Genomic DNA, 20,000 nt, shown 5'->3' with positions numbered 1-20,000 from the left:
ACATTTTTTTTAACACATTGGTTATTCAAAACTCGAAAACACAAGGAGAATCGATATTTTCGTGTACGTTACATGTTCAGATGTCACGCATTATTTTCCAAACAAAGCATGCTACCGAGCTGAAAACAGGCCAGCAGGTATATCTTTAAATGTCTTTTACCCGCTGAAGGTAAAAACTCTAAATTAAATTTTAATTTTAGTTTTTTTCTGACCTCACGTAAAAACCAAGAAGTGTTTTCACGTTGCCAAAACTGAAGCTTGCGGCACCGTCTTTTTGGGACCACTTTCGCGCTAGAGCTTCGTATAGACAGTGAAATTAGGGGGTAAAAAGAGAGCTTCCTTCGATATTATGCCGCAGGAGAACTTTTAAGGTAGGTTTTACAACATTGCCACAACGATGTCCGAACTCTTACGCTAAGATCTAGATTTGGTCTCAACAAAATGGCCTGCCCCATTTTGTTGTGCTTCACGTGCGATCCAGTCTTTTTTGGGATCAGTGGTTGCTCCGTGAGTTCTGTTAAAATTCTGCCAGGCGTGATTAATAACCCAAGATGGCGACCAACTGTCATAGCAAAACTGAGATAAAACTGGAATAGATCTTTCTATGGCGGAAAAAGACTGAGAATTTTAAGAAGCAAGAAGAACAAATAATGTCTTGTATAATATTATGGACAGATTGCCTTTAATGGCTGTTTTATTGCGCGCAGAGCTCTTTATTCGTCAAAGGGTCAATGACAAGTGATCCGCTTGGGGCTTAGTTACTGCGCATTTTACTCCGCATTTTCGTGTTTAAGCATAAACAAGTTTCATTTTACGTTAAGTTCGTTTTCCTTTAAGCTGCTAAACTTACCATTGTCTCCAGGGCTACTGGTGGTTCTACCTTTCTTGGCGCAGGGAGATACAAACCAGACCAGTTGACAGAGGCGGTAAGTACGCGATGGGTGAAAGTGATTTCTTTCAGTCTCTACCGTGGGTGGGTCAGATTCAATAGGCCATTCAAGTGGTTTTCATTAGAATCTCGAAGAGTAGTTGAGTAGAGTCGTACTTCTTGTTGAACCCATTTTTTATTGCCTGAATAGTGTCGTTCTTCCCGCTGTATTAAAAGCAATATCCATTGTTTTCTTGTTTGTTCTATCGCTGTCTTTGCAAATCGCGTTCTGTTGCCTTCTCTGCTAATCTTAAATCACGTTCCGACCAAAATAATTGGGAAATCTTTATTTGCAATCTTTCCTCATTACAATATACCTATCCGTTTCTAATCGATTAGCCTGCACAGCAGGCGAACCCATGGGGTTTCAGGGCAAAGGTAGATTTTCGACGTGACCACTTTTTACGTAATTCACGTTCTTTCATGAATGAAGACTATCCAATCAGAAGCCGATGTCTTTTGTTGGCGTTTGATTGTATTTTTTCTTTTTTGCGCAGGGGAATGTGAGCAAATTAAAAATTGTCACTTTTAATTTGGGGTCCAAGCTGTAAAATGCACAGTCGATAACTTGATACCCACTGCCCTTCTTTTTGAAATTTAGTGTTCTGAAGGCACGTAATAATGTGGACATGTTATGTGTTAAAGACAAAAGGAAAGAACTGCACGGTTTTCACACAAAAGAATATTTCTAATTACACGGTCATACATTTCCTTCGTTTCCATAACCTGGATGATTGTAAAACGTTTAAGTCAGGCTAGTAATAAAACAAAAATTCTATACGTAATTTCCGATCAAAAGAAGTCAAGAAACATCATTTGTAGTGGCGAAATGTTCAAATGCTGGATGACGAAAAAAAGGCGCTATTGTCTGTGTCATATAATTAACGGCGATAAGGTATCGTGCAAACCACGTATTATTCAGGAGCGTAAACCTTGCGTGTTAAACATTAAGCAACGCAGGCTTTCTTAGCGCGTATTAGCTGAGTGTCGATAAAACGTCGCAATTGCTTTCGTTGTGCGTCCGTGCGTTTACACTACTTGTTTATTGGCCTAAAACTCTCGCGTCTTCTTCTCAACCAATCGGAAGAAAGAACGAAGCCAATTGGGACTTTGTCGCACGCTTTTTTTCTATTGGTCCATTCCTTGCAAGCGTCTGCTGTTATTGGCCGAGAGCTTCCTCGTCAATATTCATAATTGCTGTGCACATCGTTGGTTCAAACAGTCCGTCGTTCGTTTGTTACTGCTGTGCCAGCTGAAGAAGAAAATGGGTAAACAGAACAGCAAACTGAAGCCCAAGCAACTGTCCGACCTAAAACAACAAACGGATTTCAACGAGAAGGAACTTCAAGAATGGTTTAAAGGTTTTCGCGCAGACTGCCCCAATGGGAAGCTAAAGGTTGACGACTTTAAGAAAATCTATCGCAATTTCTATCCAGACGGCGACGCGTCCGCTTTTTCAGAGCACGTATTTCGCACGTTTGACAAAAGCGGTGACGGCATTATAGATTTCCGCGAGTTTATTTGTGCCTTGTCGGTCACAACTCGAGGGGAACCCGAAGAGAAACTCAAATGGGCTTTCAGCATTTACGATCAGGATGGCAACGGGTCCATCACCAAGGACGAGATGCTGGAAATTGTAAGAGCAATCTTCAAGATGCGAGGTGACGGCGAAGGCGAGGAAACGCCAGAGAAGAAGGTGGAGACGTTCCTATCACAGTTGGATAAGAACAAAGATGGAAAGTTGTCCTTGGAAGAATTCATGGAAGGTGCCAAGAGTGATCCTTCGATTGTCCGCTTGCTTCAGTGCGAGTCAGCAGCCAATGGCACGGAAGAAAAGACTGCGCAGTAGATTTTGAAAACAGCATTTCTTGTTCTTTTCTTTATAAGCAGATCGTATTGACGCGTATTTTAGCTGGAAAAAATGCTTCTCCAAGTCTCAAAGACCGGCTGTAAGATGGGCTGTCATATGGTCTTTGGTTTGGCACACCCAACGATACAAAATGTCAGCGAACTTCATAAATGCAGTTTACTTCTCACACTAAAATTACTCTGGTAAGCTTTCGAGAAAATAACTTTGTCGATTAATATTCCAACTAATAGTAAATCGCTGCAGAAATAAAAACTTGTTTTAAAATCAGCTTCTAGTTGACTTCAAATTGCTTTGTATGCCGTATATTTACCTGAATCAAATCGGGTGTGGTTTAGATTACCCTTGGGAATGAATCGAAATGTGTTCGGAGACGAAGGGATGCTTCAAACTGGCTCTTTTATCGCAGTAATGTTTGAATCTGCTAACATTTCGTACACCGTTTATGTAGTAGATTATTTGTCCTCCTTCTAATCTTCAAGTTGGAGGGGCGCTCGCTTCTCAACGGCAACGGAGTGAATCAACAAGTTAAAAATGAAACAAATCCTCCTGCACTCTCCCTTTACATTTAGGTACGATTTTCACCCGTCTCTGATCAAGATACGCATGATATATCTCCCACATTAAGGTTTAATGAACAAAAGCCCCATACGTGCGTTTTTTTGTCAGCCCGTTCTGAAAGCTACATGAAATGACCAGTATCCGGATAATTTCAAATCCGCAACTCTTTAAATACAAAAAGTTTCTAAGTTTGGTAATCAATTTGGAGCAATAAAAATGGTGGTCATCGTCGGATTTTGTTTTTGACTTCTATGAGCACTTACACACCAAGTTTTGGGTGTTTTTAGAAGGCTTTCCTGTTACTTCTTTTGTGCCACAGTAATGAGTTATCTTGTTTAAGCTATAAAACTGTTTCAAATAGTACGACAACATTGCCGTTAGGTGAAGATTGTTGTGGAATCGATCCTTGTAATAAAGCAGTCTCTTTAGATCGTTTAAACTGGAGCAACCAGCGTTGATTTGTTTGACCGTGCCTACTAATTCAAAGGTATTTTTGCGCGGCTTATGAATATGCGGGAAAAGCAGATCCTAACCATTGTTATTGAAATCCAAAGAGAAAATTGGAGTAACCGCGCATTTTTCAAAGATAATTTATTAACAATACTTGAAAAAAGCTTTAAAATACAAAGCAATGTTTTAATTATCTCTGAAAAATGCATGTTTACCCCCCAATTTTCTTTTTGGATACCAAGGGCATTTTTTAAGTCCTGCTTCTCCGTATAGTCTTCAACCGAGCAAAAATATCCCTGTAAACACTACAGAAGGAAACCTGGGTATCTCGAGATGTGCAGACCTATGCGCAATAACAACAGCAACACCGTCGTTAAACGAATTACTCGGAGTTAATAGACCTTTTTCGCTTGTACATTTTGTTTTGCCAATACACATTTGTGATAATACTCAGGAGGTTTGGTCCTTTGTTTCGTTCATTAAAATGAGTGCATGCAGGCATGAATATGCCTGCATGCACTCTTTTTAATGAACAAAACAAAGGACCAAGCCTCGTGAGTATTATCACATGGTCTGTATTGGGAAAATAAAAAATGTACAAGCGAAAAAGGTCTGTTGGATCGATTTTGAGTGGAGTGTCAAATGTTGGTAATTTAGTGATTGCCCCAAACACGAAGACCCTCAAAAAAGGGATCTGCGCAGCACAGTGTCTTCGAATGATTATCCAAGATGGCGATCAACAAACAGCAACACCGAGAAGAAACCCTTAAAATACATTTCCAGGGTTAAAAAAGTGACTGTGGATTTGACATATAACAAAATACAACTGACATATTTACGGACACTTTCCCGTTAGGGGCTCTATTATTGCAGAAATTATTACAAAGCTTTGCATGCGTCCCCGGTTGATTGAGAAATCATCCGCATGTGCCTAGGGTACCACGCCTTTTATAGCTCGTCTTCAAGATCTACCACGACGACGTCGACGAAAACGTCACCTCAAAATATCAATGTCAAAATGTCAATGTCTCTTCAATGTGGTATGTCTTTCGCGATTATTCCATCTCGTTCAATTCGTGTAATGTGGGCGAAGTGTTCTAAAATAAATTAGTACGTGCAGTTTCAGAGTAAAAATATAAAATGAAAGGTTTGCATTTGTACGCTAACGTTGTCATTAAAACTTCAAATTTGCTGATTTCACGTTGCAGAGTACGGCAAAAAGTGCGTGCTAAAATGCGTGCCGCACGTGCGGCACGATTATGTTTCCTCTTTTAACCAATTATATTCTTGTTTTGTGGCGTTCTCGTTGACGACTGCGTTGTAGTTCTAAAAGTAGGGAGTTTTTAGATCTGCGACGCGACGGCAACGAAAACGTCAAAAGTCTTGCATATTTAACGAGCAAAAACAATAGCTTTGCACGCTCGGCACGTGCATTTTTCATTTTTGTACATTTCTTTCACGTTTTCGGCAAATCTACGACATGAAATGACCAATTCTCAAGTTTTTCGGAGAACGTGAACAAAAGGCAGCGAATTTGAATTTCCTGTCGTAGATCCAATACCGCACCTCCCAATTCAGTTCCTGGATAGTTCCACTAGTTTTTAGAAGTTAGACAAGCCGACATAATGACGAAAAATGTTAATAAATCTGAACATGCAAATTCAAATGCAAATTCAAATGGCGCTCGTACCAATTTACTTTTAGGAAACTTCGCCCACATTGTACGACGTGAACAAGATGGAATCATCGCGAAAGACTTTTACCACAGCAAAGTTCTATTTTGAGGTGACGTTTTCGTCGACGTCGCCGTCGTAGATCTTAAGCTCCCTAGTCCCTAATATAGCAGTGATTGGTTAATCGATCGATTGCTGGATGGAAAAAGTGATTGGTTGATTGCGATTTCCTACGTCGTATCTTCCAGCTCGTCTTATACGTGTTCAAGTCATCAGAAAGTCTCCATAACTTTATCTCTCAAAATATAACACAGGTATGTCCACGGAAGGCTGAAGTTTTTCTGAAATAAAGTACAATTTTATTGAAATTGAATTCTCTGGCGAAGCTTGTGTTGAAAAGCGAAATGTGTTCAAGGTAGGAAGAAGGTCAGGGATCTTGCCCCAAACAAAATTTTTTCCAAGGTTCCTCTCAATCTAATGGTTGTTTGCGCATGACAATTGGGGGATGTATGGATGCATAAATAAGAATTTTACCGTTTAAGCCTGGAGCACACATGATTTGCTTTTCACTCGCACCGGTGGTTCAGTTTGCGTGTGAAACAGGCTTGAAAATGGCTTGTCTTGCAATTCACTTCATAATCCTTTTTCAGAGCGCACCCAAATGAACAATTGACCTCTTTAGCTTATACGTTTTGTATTCCCATTTCAGACCACTTGAGATCCCCAGGGAATTTCCTTTTGTTTTGTTCATAAGTTCTGCATACCTATGCACGTGCATAAGACGACATTTGAAAGAAACGGTCCCCTAGAGTAACATCACGTGGTACGGGGGGTACAAAAGTCAATGGATTAAATTAATTGATGTGTTTGGAAAATAGCACGCTTTCATGAAACTGTCACCCATATCGGAATTTCACAATAAATAGAAAACATCCACGATTGTTTTACGTCATTTGATATTTGATGTGCAGTTACCACTCCGTGCCAAATGTCATCGTAGAATTGATATCATTTATTTTGTTGTGTCTTTGAATTTCCAGTTTGAATCTGATGGTAGTAGCGGATGCATTTTGTTCTTGTACTCTGTGATATTGTCAAGATCAATTGAAATGTGAGTGTATATAGAGGATATTACATGGCCGCGCAGGGATACGAATTTTATCTTCGAGTTCTGAAAGTATCTCGCACGAGTGAGCGAAGCGAACGTTTGAGAGATATTTTCAGCACGAGAAGATGAAATTGGTATCCCCAAGCGACCTTGTAATGTTCTGGTTATTATATAGATATTGATGAAATGTCTAGATTTAAAACAACTTGTTTACTCATTTTCGAAATGATGAAAAAGTGGTCAACCAAGGCTAAAACACGCATGTTGTGTAACATGAAACAAGATTTGAAAGTTATGAAAAACAAATCATGATAATGTAAAAGTTGCAATAAAAATGTTAATGTAGTAGAGAAGAATTATATTAAAGCACGAAAGTATCTTACAATGAAGAGGAAGCTCGCGTTTTATTGCCTAATCGTGTTCGTTACCAAGACGACACCTATATTCTCACATGTTAAAGATTAAAATGATACGTTCACTGCGCACGGTGAAGATATGATTGGTATTTCATCAGAATCTATATAATAAAATGCAATTTAAAACACATTACTGCAGTATACAGCCGTGACAATTGACTCTGGAAACGAAAGTACTGAATTCTCGTCTCATTTTCTCAGTGGAGACTTCTCCGCATTATTTTCTATCGAGGTGAGGGTTTTTTTGCTTTATCCATCCTAAGATGTCCTTTATTCTTACGTTGGCCAGAAATTGGCAAAACCGCTTGGGTAGATCAAGCGCTTGTTTTTGCTTGCTAGCAAAGAGTTCGATGTAAATTTGGCTGCAGCCAGTTTTTATTTTATATGCAAATTAGGATGAAGATTTTATATAAAATTTCATGTTCATTAGTATTCTTTATATAGAAATTATCTCTCAAAAATGCACGGTTACACCCAATTTTCTTATTGGATACCAAGACTACTTACTAAGATCTACTTTATCCGGATAGTTTTAAACCGCGCAAGAATATCCCTGTATTAATGAGCATCACCGATAGGAAACTCGGGTATCTCGAGATGCGCAGAACGTATGCGCAAACACACTGCATAACACACTGCACGTCCTTACATTGTTGGGAGTCGTCGCGTCCGTTTGCACAAAACTGCCAACACCATTCAACATCTGCAGAACCAACAACTCTTAACAATGTGAACGATTTCGCTCACTTGGGTGGTTGGTTGGCCGCATCTCTGATAGCTTAAAGGTGACTGCGCGATGCAGTTATGAGCTCTGCTTTCAGTCGTTATTTGACTTTTTAGCTGCGTGATGCAGCTCGTGTCAAAAGACCCACATTTCACCCACGGAGTCTCCAGTAGCTCAGTGGTTAGAGCATCCGCACGAGATGACTGAGGGTCGTGGGTTCGAATCCCATCTGGGGCTGGGATTTTTCCGAGTTCCCAAGGAGTCTATTAACATTTCATTTCATATGTATAACCGTTTTATTGTGATTAATTCCTTGCATTCGATTGGAAAAAATGCCCGTTGAATATCAACGAGTTTTTGAAGTCTAGGAAACAACAGCGTAATTTTTTTCTTTGGTTAACGTTGTAGCCTTAAGTGGAGCCGTGACGGTCGCATGAATTGAGCAGAAATCTAATTGGAATTTACTTACTATTATTTACTTATTCAACAGAGTGTCATAAAACAAATACCAAAGTAATTACTTCGACCAATCACAGCGCAATGAACAAATCAAAATTCATAGCCTATTCGGAATGCATGTAACTTCCTAAAAGCGCGGGAAAGATCGCGCGTGCAACTCGCGATTGAGTTTGGTTTTCCTTCTCATTGGTTGATAAACTGGCGCGAGATTTTTCAACCAATCGCCAAGCGTAGCAATTGCAATCACGCAATTACTTCGACAGTCATTTGAAAATTGCTCTATGCTCGAGAAAAAGAATTGCCTTGTCATTCCTATTTCTCAGTTTCTTGTGTCTTTCTTTGCCTCAGGGTGAGATCCGATATGGACGAACCAAACGGCACACTGATGGGTGCACACAATTACTGCACACAGGTCAGATCATCATTGTCGTCATCATCATCATCATCATCATCATCATACATACATACGTTCAGATGAAAGTCTCCGCTTACGAGCCAGAAGGCTCATCAGGCCGGCGCTTATCTCCGGTTTCATTAGCATGAAGCGACTAGGAGTATTTATACTCCCCCTGGATGGGATGCTAGTCCATCGCTGGGTTACCCCCAGCTTTACGCCGGTACCCATTTATACACCTGGGTGGAGAGAGGCACCGTGAGAGTAAAGTGTCTTGCCCAAGAACACAACACAATGTCCCCTGCCAGGCCCCGAACCCTGACCAGTCGATCCGGAGTCGAGTGCACTGACCATGAGGCCACCACGCCTCTCACACGTTCAGATTGGGAAGTATCTATTATCTCGGAGCATTTAATGATCAACAATAACAACCGTCTGCTAACTGATGAAAGTTGAGCTATTCCAAGCAAAAACTTTTCAATCGAGTGAATTTTTAAAATTGTTTTTCATTATGTTCTAAGTTTTTCGCCGTTTTGTTAGAAAGGTTTATATATCCGACACTTGCAATGAACATTGTTGCTTCTAACTTTATCGTCATCATCATCACCATCGTTACCAATAACATGATCACCTGGTATTTCTTCTTAGCTGGAGCTCACATGAGTGGCACTTAGACCCCAGGTTCATTTTTAGATTCCTGTCCTCTTATTTTGTTTAATTTGAGCATATGTAGCACCTTGTCGTTAGGGTTTAAAAGTTTTAAGTAAACGTAAAGGTAAAGTTTCTGGTACGAGCCTAGGAAGGCCCATCACGCCGGCGCTTATCTCCGGTTTCCGTAGCATGAAGCGACTAAGAGTATTTCTACTCCCCCATGGATGGGATGCTAGTCTATCGCAGGGTTACCCCCAGCATTTTCGCTGGTACGCATTTATACACCTGGGTGGAGTGAGGCACCGTGAGAGTAAATGTCTTGCCCAAGAACACAACGCAAATGATGTCCCCGGCCAGGACCCGAACTCGGACCACTCGATCCGGAGTCGAGCACACTAACCATGAGGCCACCGCGCCTCCCAAAAAAGAAAAAAAGTGTCTACCCTGAAATGCTTGCCTGTCATTCAGCTTCATTTCTTCTCAAAAGTTGTTTGCTAAAGTCGTGGCCATTTGAGTTGACTTTCTATATTGTGATTTTCTTAGGAAATGGTTAATTTATTACTTACTAGCAAAGCTGTCTCCAACACGTTTGACAATGTGATGGAAGTTGACACCGGCGGAGCTGAAAAGGTACAGCTTTGTAGCAACATAAGAAAACTAGTTTCCATGGGTTTAGGCTTCACGTTTAGAAGCAATGTATTATTGCTTTTGTCTTTTTTTAAAATGTTAACACAAATTTGGTAGTTAAGCATGTAACACTCCATAGAGCGGTTTTCAATTGAACGGTGTCGAAAGTAATTAGCGAATTGCTTTGGGTTTGCATTACTTCACTCAGTGATTGGTTCAAAGTTCTCGCGCCACTTTTTCAACCAAACACAAGTGAAACCAAAACCAACCGTGGCCGCGCGTACACAGTTTCCCGCGCTTTGTGTCGGCTACGAGTAATTACTTCGAGTTTTGATTGGTTCACTAGATTGTCTCCGTCCATTTTGATTGGCCAAAGTAGTTACTTTGGTTTTGGTTTTACGACACTCGATTGAAACTCGCTCTACACCTAAGATAGAAGTGATCGTTACACTCAACTGGACAAGTTAACCAATTGTTACGTTACACACATCCGAAAAATTCAGGCGGCTTCTAAAACCTGCACTTCAAAGACACATTTCTTTCATAACACTGCGTACTTGCTGAAGCTAATTCATCTTTTTGTTCACTCGTTGTTTTACTTGCAGAATATCTTTAAAGGATTAGAAAAACAAAGTGAGATAGGGCTTCTCTCTTTGTTCGAGCACTACAAATCATGTGAGGTGAGTTATTCCTCAATCGTTTTCTTCGTTCTGTATAATTAGCATGGGAATACGGCTTTTTTGCAAGTTTCAGGCTCGGTCCATAAACTTGCAAAAAAAGGAACTCGACCAATATTTCCCAGTGCGGACCGAACAAGCTGGTTCAATAAGGTTTTTTTTATATTTGGTCTCCTGCGCACGGTTTTCGATTCCATTCCTTGAGTCTTGCCCCTTCGCCAGCTTCTGTTAACGGTTCTGGAAAGTAAAATTCAAACTGGAACTCAGACATGATACTTGTTGTTGTTGATACTTGTTATTCATCCTTCGGTTATAGGTGGGTATGAACTTCAAGACTCCCAAGTATCCCATCTGGGTTATATGCAGTGAGAGCCACTTCAGCATTCTATTCTCTGTTGACCGAAATCTTTTAGACGATTGGTGAGATATTGTCTTTCTAATGATATTTGTCGGTATGATAATTTAGGATGTCTGCGATGTCAGTGCATGGCGGGTTGAATTTTAGAATGCAAAATTTTAGTTTCTAAAGAAACTGTGGTACTGCGTCGGTGGGAGATTGAAACAGAAATTGATTTTATCAAACAAGTTGATAAAGGTTGAATAACCACCGTGAAAGATTTGGAAAGCTGACGTTTCGAGCGTTCGCCCTTCGTCGGAGCAAATAGAGGAATTGTGGTTGTTGTAGGTTTATATGTGTGCGGAGGAGCTTTGCTATTGGTAGAAATAGGATGACGTGAACTGGGCACACTCTATCAACACGGAATCAATGAACGCCTCTCATTCCATTAATCTATATTCACAAATTCACGTCATCCTATTTCTACCAATAGCAAAGCTCCTCCACACACACATAAACCTACAACAACCACAATTCCTCTATTCGCTCCGACGAAGGGCTAACGCTCGAAACGTCAGCTTTCCAAATCTTTCACGGTGGTTATTCGACCTTTATACGTTTGTATAAACGTAACCTTTCTTTGTACTTTATCAACTTGTTTGATAAAATCAATTTTAGAATGGATGTCTTCACTTAAGTGATTTATTTTGTTAGTTAGCCCCTGGGGTGACTGGCTGATTGACTTTTAATGACTGAATGGGTGGTTTCATTTAATTACCGACTTACTGAAAGACTGGATGTTTAACTAGTTGAATAGTTTGAAGTCTGTCTGTCTTCCGGCTATGAAATTCATCTATTTAAAATAAAAAAAAATAAAGGAGTCTTTAGCCAACAGACTAGTGGAGTAACTGAGTGATTGACCGACTTTATGTAAACGGTGAGCCTGGCCAATATTCCCTGTATCGAAATGCAAGGCGTGATGGACAGCGATCCCCTTTCCTTAAAACAATCCTGTCTGATTTGGTACGAGTATCGTTCATTAATTCTTTTTGCTTTTAGGAAATCTGAAAAGAAGTTTGATCTTTACTACTACGACGGACTTGCGCGACAGGACGAGGAAATTAAATTAACCATAGGTAGGGTACCGAAAGTATATTTGCTCTCTGACGTCTTTAAAGTGTCTATCACCTCAAAAAAACCCTTTTCACTCGATGATTCTCTGCACTTGTCGAAAAGTTCTTCTTTTGTTTGGTAAACCTTGCCCTTCAAAATCACTGTTTTAGATGCTCGTAAAAAGTTGAAAAATTAGGTGTAACTTGATCTATGACCGGGCAAGAAAGAGGAATGGGTTTAATACCGGGTTGATGTCACAAGCTGCTTTGCATTGTGATAGTTCTTTGAAAACAGCGATGCAAAGTAATTTCTGACATCAACCCAGTATTGAACCTATTTCCCTTTATTGCTCGGTCATGGATCAAACTATGACCACTAAGCGAATAGAAAATTCACGAGTGATGTTTTGAAAAAAAGGGTTGTAAAGGCTACAAAATATATTTAGGACCATTTCGGAGAATAAGCACAATGAAAAAGTCTGTTGAGGTGATCGGCACTTCAATACTCCAGTTAGGTCAGTAGATATATACAGTAGCACATTAAGTTCGAAAGCAATATGATTACTCCGACCATTCACATTAGAGGCAGATATAGAGGATATTACATGGCCGCGCGGGGATACGAATTTTATCTTCGAGTGCTGAAAGTATCTCTCACGAGTGAGCGAAGCGAACGTGTGACAAATACTTTCAGCTCGAGAAGATAAAATTTCGTATCCCCAAGTTGCGATGTAATATTCTGTTTATTATATAGGTATTGATTGAATGTCCATATTTAAAACAACTTGTTTTACTCATTTTCGAAATGATTAAAAAGTGGTCACCAACAGCTAAAACACGCATGTTATGTAACATGAAACAAGATATGAAAGTTATGAAAAACAACTCATGATAATGTAAAATTTTGCAATGAAAATGTTAATGTAGTGGAGAAGAATTATATTAAAGCACAATGAAGAGGAAGCTCGCGTTTTATTGGCTAATCGTGTTCGTTACCATGACGACACCTATATTCTCAAATGTGATAGATAAAAATTATACGTTCACTGCGCGCGGTAAAGATATGATTATTTAGTTAAAGGAAAAATCCTGGTATTTCATCAGCATCTAAATAAGAAAATAAATTTAGCCAGTCACAAAGCAACATTTTTCTTCCAGATACAACACAAGATTGTCCAGAGTATAAGGATACTGATCTTGTCCCTCCTCTAGAACATTGCATCAGAACGAGGTATTTACTAGCTTCATAGATGAGTGCGCTCGAATTTGCTTTGATACTCCTATCCTGCAAGCCACTGTGCCGTTGTGGCAGTCAGCGAGAAAGAAATCGCTTTTTACCAGCAAAATTCAAAGCGCAAGTCAAGAATAGTGTTTTCATCTAGTTGACTTCTGACTTTGAACGCAAGAACGCAAAACTTTGCACAATTTTCTTTGTTAGAGGAGGGTATTATGGCTCTTAAATAGTGATAGCCTAGCCAATCACAACTCTAGAATTGGATTATGAAATCGTGAAGATTTTTACAAAAACGTTTTATCCCTTGTGGTACGATGTAGGGAGACAAGACTTCGATCGTGTCGTTTCTTGACGCTGTTTTTAGCTTTGGACGAAAAGAAATCTGTTTTTCCCCACGAAAAAGAACGATACTTAGACCTTGTTGTTCTATAATAAACGAGATGTTTGTTTTGTCATCAAGGTGCTGTTTTCAGGCCAACTTGTTTGCATTTTTACTTGAAAAACACCGAGCTATGTTCACCCCAAGCCTTGCTTCTCTCCACAGGCCTGGTAGCTTAGCAAAAACTGTTCTCAAACGCTGTCTATGTTTGTAAAATCGAAACATGTCTTACAAATTAAAACAATATCGTGAATTTGTTTCAAATTACAAAAACTGTTAAATGATGTGAAATTTAAAATGATTTGAACTTAGGAATGTCATACCTATTGTCTGGGTGAGCGTTAGTCTCGTTCCCAGGGTCTCTCTTCTCTACCTCCTCAACGACAAAGGAGGCAGAGAAGAGAGTCCCTGAGAACGAGGTTGGGGTATCGAATTCCAAAGAAGAAGTCCTATTGTCATCTTCAGGGTGACCGGAATTCATTTGACCCGAAGGCGACTTCCCTAAGGTTGTCAAAGCATCTATCAAAAACCACAGCCAGTTTCAGAACCTCCCACACAATTTTTATCATCCGTTGTGTGATTCTCTTCACAGATGGAAGAATGCTGTCGTAGATTGGAATGGCACGGAGCCGATCCTGTGACGAATCGACATCTTGTCTGTGGAATCGTTTGAACAGTAATTTCTTATCAACCCCTTCCTTATAAAAACTTCTGTAATCTTTTCCATCTCTGCTTGAACAAAATTTCCTGAATTTCCTTATTTCAGGGTGCCAACTTCAGGGCTCCAAATTGCGATCAATTCAGTCGCATTTTGTTTCTCGCCGTGAATTTTCTTTCAATCTGAAGATAGCGTAATTGTAGAGTAATTTAGCTGCAGTGTTACGTGCACAACTCCATAGACGAGTTCACGCTCTCGAGTGCATCATGGGTAATCAGGGCAAGATGGAGAGAAATTCGAAGGTTTTGTGGGAATTCAAAACGATGAAAAGAATTTATGATATGCAATTTTGGTTTTTTTTATTTCCAAAACGGAAGATAAGCGCTCAAAGGTGCGGCAGAATGAAGTTGGAGAGAATGGGTATTGTAGAAATTATTTTATTAAGTTTCTGCCATACTTTTCCTGTAATTCTAAAGGCACAAATTACAGAGAATGTATGGAGACAAAAAGGAATATTTAGGAATTCCAAAGAACAGATACCAAGTCCAATTCATCTCAGTTGTGAACTTGAACTTATTTGTTATGTTTATTAAGGCGAAAGTGTAAAAAGGAGAGACATGTACAATTAATTTTGCTTTGAATTTCCCGCCATGTTGACCTGATTACCCATGATGCACTCAAGAGGATGAACTGGTCTATTCCTTTGATCATTCGCCATTTCAGCGGTTTCTTTACACACAAGTATTGCGGGCTCATATTTTGTTTTGTTAATTTTCGTATCTTGTCACAAAATTGCGACTGAATTTTTTCGTTAATTTTAAACCCTGAACTTTGACAACGGCTCCTACGAAACCTAAGTTTAATAATTGACCACATGAGTTGAATTGCAGCCATTCTCTATTAATTTTTCGAATGCCCCATAATACACTTTGTTTGCCCCCCCAAATTTTGCTTAAACTATTAATGTTTTCAAATGCTCGTGGGGACATATTCCCAAGAGCATTCGAAAATAATAATTTATGCAAAATTTGGGGGGCAAACAAAATGTATTATGGTGCATTCAAAAATGGAGAATAGAGAAAACACAAGTTTCGTTTTGTTCACTTTCAACTTCACGTAAGCTTTTCGATCAAGGCGAGTCCTAGTTCGACGCCTTCTTTGTGAATTTAGTTTTTATTCACATCATCATCATCATCATCAACATCGGTTGATTGTGAAGCGACTGAAGGAATGGGGTTTATCAAATTAAAGTTGTAATTCGCTTTTGCTACATTCCTCATCAGCAAAAGTAATGTTACTTGACTGTAAATAATGGTTGAGATAGAGCGAGTTTCAATCGAGTGTCGTAAAACCAAAACCAAAGTAATTACTTTAGCCAATCAAAAAGGACGGAGACAATTCAGTAAACAATCAAAACTCGAAGTAATTACACGTAGCCGAAACAAAGCGCAGGAAAATGTGCACGCGCGAGCCACACTCAATTGAAAACCGCTCTATGGCAAATAGGAAGAATAATGAACTTTATTTAATTCACAACTGTATTTAGCGCCGGGGCGCCAAGAGACCTTTTTCGCTTGTACATTTTGTTTTCCCCATACAGATCGTGTGTATAATACTCGGGAGGTTTGGTCCTTTGTTTTGTTCATTAAATATGCCTGCATGCACTCTTTGGCCAGGCCTCAACAGCGCCTTCAGTGAAAATGCGGATTTAAATTCGTAAAGTGCGAATGAAGCTTTGAATATTTTTCCGATGTTGTTTATTTATTTCTTTATTTATTATTTTGGGGGGGGGGGGGGGGGGGGGGAGGTATAACAGCGTCCAGTAACGATTTTGTCCCAAAATTCCAACGGGACGTACGCTTCAGGGGAATATTTGTTGACATTTTTGCGTTTACTAATCAGTCCTCAGTCTGGAATGAAGTACTGAATATTGAAAGTGCTTTGCATAATGAACTTATCTCTGAAAATTTGAACTCGATATACCTGATAACCTGTGAGAAATGATGCTTTGAAAATTCGAAATTTTACAAAGAATGTATGGGATCACTAGCTCAATTGCTACCCAATACTTTATTAGTTTTTAATGGCTATTATTATATGGCTTGTGTTTGTAGCCGATATAACGCACGCTCTGATTGGCTAATTGTGACTAAATTGTAGGGCATTATTCTCCCGTAATGCCCACGGGCCGATTACGGGCTTGCCAAAACAAAGCAAAAGGTAATTAAAAAGCCATATAATAAACTACTTACTAACCGAGCTAGCTCGAGCCGTACTGGGGAATATTGGCCCTCGGTCGTGTTTGTACGGACCTCGCTGCGCTCGGTCCGTACTGCCACGACCTCGGGCCAATATTCCCCAGTACGGCCCTCGCGCGCGGTTAGTAAGAAGTTATTAGTGGCTAATAACTCGCTCCTTATCACAGCTTAAAGGCTTAAAATTGGATATTTAACTAACTTTAACAAGTTCTTTTAGCTTTGGAACTCAATAAAGTAAAGTAAAGCAAAGTAAAGCAACTATATTTAACGTCGATAACTCGTAACAGTAATTCAACTGACAAACCTGAGGTCGACGGGGCGCTCATTTTACTCCCCCCTCGCCATCAGTGCTCCGTTTTACGGGTATTTAAAGCTACTTAAGCTACACAAAACGGAAAGAAGGCGAAACAAGGATTTGATATCCGGGAATCGAACTCAGGACCTCTTGCACCAAGGCCGGGCACTAACCGACTGTGCCAGCCTCGCTCCAATTTGTAAATAGCGTGATGCCTTACTGTAATCAAACTCGTATGCTAACGAAGCAAATGAAATAATGACGTCAGCAAAGATTCAGTTATTCAGAGCTGACCAAGTGTTTGAGGTGCAAGTCGGGTTATGACGTCGCAGCAGACACCACGGGCCCGTTTCTCGAAAGTCCCGAAACTTTTCGGGCCATTTTCGGGTGCCTCAATTCCCTCTGTATCTCAAGAAGGGAGAGGATTTAAGTCGTCAAACTTCAGAATCATTTTGCTTTTTGATGAAATGGTATATGAAATGTCTCATATATGAACTGCCGATATGAAATCAAGTGTCTTCGCAGTCATGAACGCAATTTTTACAATTGCGTAGAGAACCCTGAAAAATTCAGGACTTCAACGAGGCTTGAACCCGTGGCCTCGCGATTCCGGTGCGACGCCCCAACCAACCGAGCTACAAAGTCACAGACGTTGGGAGCCGGTCATTTGTGGGTTCCAATAGTCCCGTGAGGAATGAATCAATGATGAAATAGTATATGAAATGTCTCATATATGAACTTTTTCAGGGTACTCTACGCAATTGTAAAAATTGCGTTCATAACTGCGAAGGTCATAGTTCACTTGGTTTCATATCCGCAGTTCATATATGAGACACTTATACAAAAATTTGGTTTTATCAACGGAGTTGATAATGTAAATTGGCCACCTTGGGAGATTCAGCACGCCCACTGTTGTAAACAATACAATACAATCCACCTGTTTTGTTATTTCAAGAATTACTGTGCCGAATTACTCGGCGGAGAAAAGCCCTGGGAACGAGGTTGCTGAGAACTGAGACTGAGTGAACCAATCAGAAAGCTAGAAACGCAATATCTGAGGTCGAAAATTCAATAAAAATAATTGAATTTTAGACCTCAGATAGTGCGTTTCTAGCTTTCTGATTGGTTCAGTAGTTTTGTAAAATCAAAATAATTAAATAAAATTTGGCTTTATTTATAAATATCCAAATGTTCAGAATTCAATGAGACTTTAAAAAAACAATAGGCCTTGTTCACGATAGCCGCCATGTTGGTTTTCAAATTGTCATGCAAATTAGCCATGTGTTCACATATCATTTCAAATCGGCAACGCTTTTCATTTAACTAGTATATTCCTATTTTTCACGTTGCCATGTTACCACCAATAGCGTAGCTCCTACTCTACTATAACAACTACACGTAACCCATAATCCCTTGATTCGCTCTGACGAAGGGCTAACGCTCGAAACGTCAGCTTTTAGAATCTCTGTACGGTGGCCAATTTACATTATCAACTCCGTTGATAAAACCAAATTTTTGTATACTACTTCCCCACCGACGCAGCACCACAGTTTCTTTAGAAACTACCCCTTCATATCATTTCATCGTTCATTCATTCCTCACGGGAACATTAGAACCCACAAATGACCAGCTCCCAACGTCAGTGGCTTCATAGCTCAGTTGGTTAGAGCGTCGCACCGGTATCGCGAGGTCACGGGTTCAAACCCCGTTGAAATCCTGAATTTTTCAGGCTTCTTTACGCAATTGCAAAAATTGCGTTCATAACTGCGAGGATCATAGCGTCAGTTGATTTAATGTGAATCTCCGTAAAAACGTATGAAAACGAAGGACTTCTATCTTCGGAATACGGTCAATCGAACGCACCCTAAATTTAATCATTAAAAGACTCGTCACCATGTGTGAATATTGAGATATCGAACGTGGCCAAAAACATTCCAAAATGGCGACCTTTCGTCCAGGAAAGCTCGCTAGAAAGAAGAATGGCCGTTTTTAGAGCACAGCAGTAAACAGCAAAACGGAAAACTTTGTATCCTCTAGCAGGAAAAAGTCGATTGATAGCCTTGCTGATGCAAAAGTGTCATTTCAGTCCGAGAGTGAAAGCGGAAACCGCGCCATCGGGGAGGCGTGTTGTCGAGGGGTCAAGCCCGGTTTGCTTTCTATTTTCTCCTAAACGAGGTTGGTGACTTATCTTTTTTTGGCATAATTTTATTCTCTTACTCCTCGTCTTTGTGCTGTAAATTTTTTTTGTTAAATTATGTCCGAAAAAAAAGTTACAGGGAAAAGAGTCTTCGTAGCCATCACTCGTGGACACAAAATTGTCTCCTTGGGATCACGCACCAGACGAATATTTGTGGTCAGTGCCTTTTCATGACGTGCGCCTGTGCCATAAAACAAACATTAAATTATTCCTTTTGAACAATACAATACACCTGGCCCGTTGTTCAAACGATGGATAGCGCTATCCACCGGATTAATCACTATCCAGTGGATAAGTATTAGCGAAATCAATTGATATAGGATAGTGGATATTGATTTGTCTGGTGGATAACGCTATCCACCTTTTGAACAACTGGGACCTGTTTAGTTATTTCAAGAATTTCGTCAAAGCTGTGCTTCATGTTCCTGCGAAACGTAGCGTTAACCGATGGAACAAACTTGTCCTTGAAAGATGAAGTCGCAATGATGAAATGAGCAACTTGGGCAAGTTATATCTCCCAAACGAGCTTGGTGACCTATTTTTCTTAATTGCACATTTCGAGTCACCATAATGTAGGGAGCAATCAAGAAAAGTCTAAAGAAAATCTTATTGCAACCTCTATTACTAAGGAATCACCTTAAAACAACCCAAAATTTAACCTCAGGTATCTGGAAAGCCCGAGTAATAATATGACAAAGATTAGACTATCTCTGAAATAAATGATGTGATAATATTGAAACTTGCATTGGCAGAATGCGTGTAACCATAGGAACAATCTTAGCTACAGGCCCTTACTGCACTGTGCCAAACTGTAGATAAGTTGACACAACCCAGCTATGTCAACTCAGGTCTTCCCAGAAACTCTTAGGGAAAGAATGATTTGCGCTTAAGACAAAAATAAGTTCTGTTCTACTGAAACTACATCCAAAAGCAAAGATGTTGTCATAGCAACAGCTCATTTGGTGTCAGTTTCTCTTGAATGGTGTACAATTCTA

General features: G+C 39.8%; 3 protein-coding genes across 3 annotated transcripts in view; all 3 read left to right on the top strand.

Annotated features, from left to right (window-relative positions):
- Positions 1-15,151, top strand: part of LOC138033094 (probable ubiquitin carboxyl-terminal hydrolase MINDY-4) — a 30,654-nt gene extending 15,503 nt beyond the window's left edge. Inside the window, exons 14-23 of the mRNA XM_068880853.1 lie at positions 863-926; positions 5,728-5,793; positions 6,520-6,590; positions 8,535-8,598; positions 9,775-9,861; positions 10,464-10,538; positions 10,852-10,955; positions 11,932-12,008; positions 13,143-13,215; positions 14,190-15,151. Coding sequence (XP_068736954.1) covers positions 863-926; positions 5,728-5,793; positions 6,520-6,590; positions 8,535-8,598; positions 9,775-9,861; positions 10,464-10,538; positions 10,852-10,955; positions 11,932-12,008; positions 13,143-13,215; positions 14,190-14,238 — 730 coding nt within the window. The 3' untranslated portion in view covers positions 14,239-15,151. The remainder of the gene's footprint in view (positions 1-862; positions 927-5,727; positions 5,794-6,519; positions 6,591-8,534; positions 8,599-9,774; positions 9,862-10,463; positions 10,539-10,851; positions 10,956-11,931; positions 12,009-13,142; positions 13,216-14,189) is intronic.
- LOC138032573 (neurocalcin homolog) lies at positions 2,112-3,066 on the top strand. Its single transcript, XM_068880278.1, has one exon. It carries the CDS (start codon positions 2,193-2,195, stop codon positions 2,775-2,777), a length of 585 nt encoding a protein of 194 aa, XP_068736379.1. The 5' UTR covers positions 2,112-2,192; the 3' UTR covers positions 2,778-3,066.
- Positions 15,152-18,700: 3,549 nt separating the features above from the next.
- The window catches only part of LOC138033877 (glutamine-dependent NAD(+) synthetase-like), a 29,970-nt gene continuing 28,670 nt past the window's right edge, over positions 18,701-20,000 (top strand). The window contains exon 1 of the mRNA XM_068881748.1: positions 18,701-18,983. The gene's annotated coding sequence lies outside the window, so the exon portion shown is untranslated. The remainder of the gene's footprint in view (positions 18,984-20,000) is intronic.

The sequence above is a fragment of the Montipora capricornis genome, chromosome 14 (assembly GCF_036669925.1).
Source record: "Montipora capricornis isolate CH-2021 chromosome 14, ASM3666992v2, whole genome shotgun sequence".
Taxonomy (NCBI): domain Eukaryota; kingdom Metazoa; phylum Cnidaria; class Anthozoa; order Scleractinia; family Acroporidae; genus Montipora; species Montipora capricornis.
Note: the sequence above shows the minus strand (reverse complement) of the source record. Positions and strands in the feature narration are given on the sequence as shown.

Excerpts from the sequence above, each read along its gene's own strand:
- LOC138032573 (XM_068880278.1), top strand. The coding sequence starts at position 2,193 with ATGGGTAAACAGAACAGCAAACTGAAGCCCAAGCAACTGTCCGACCTA.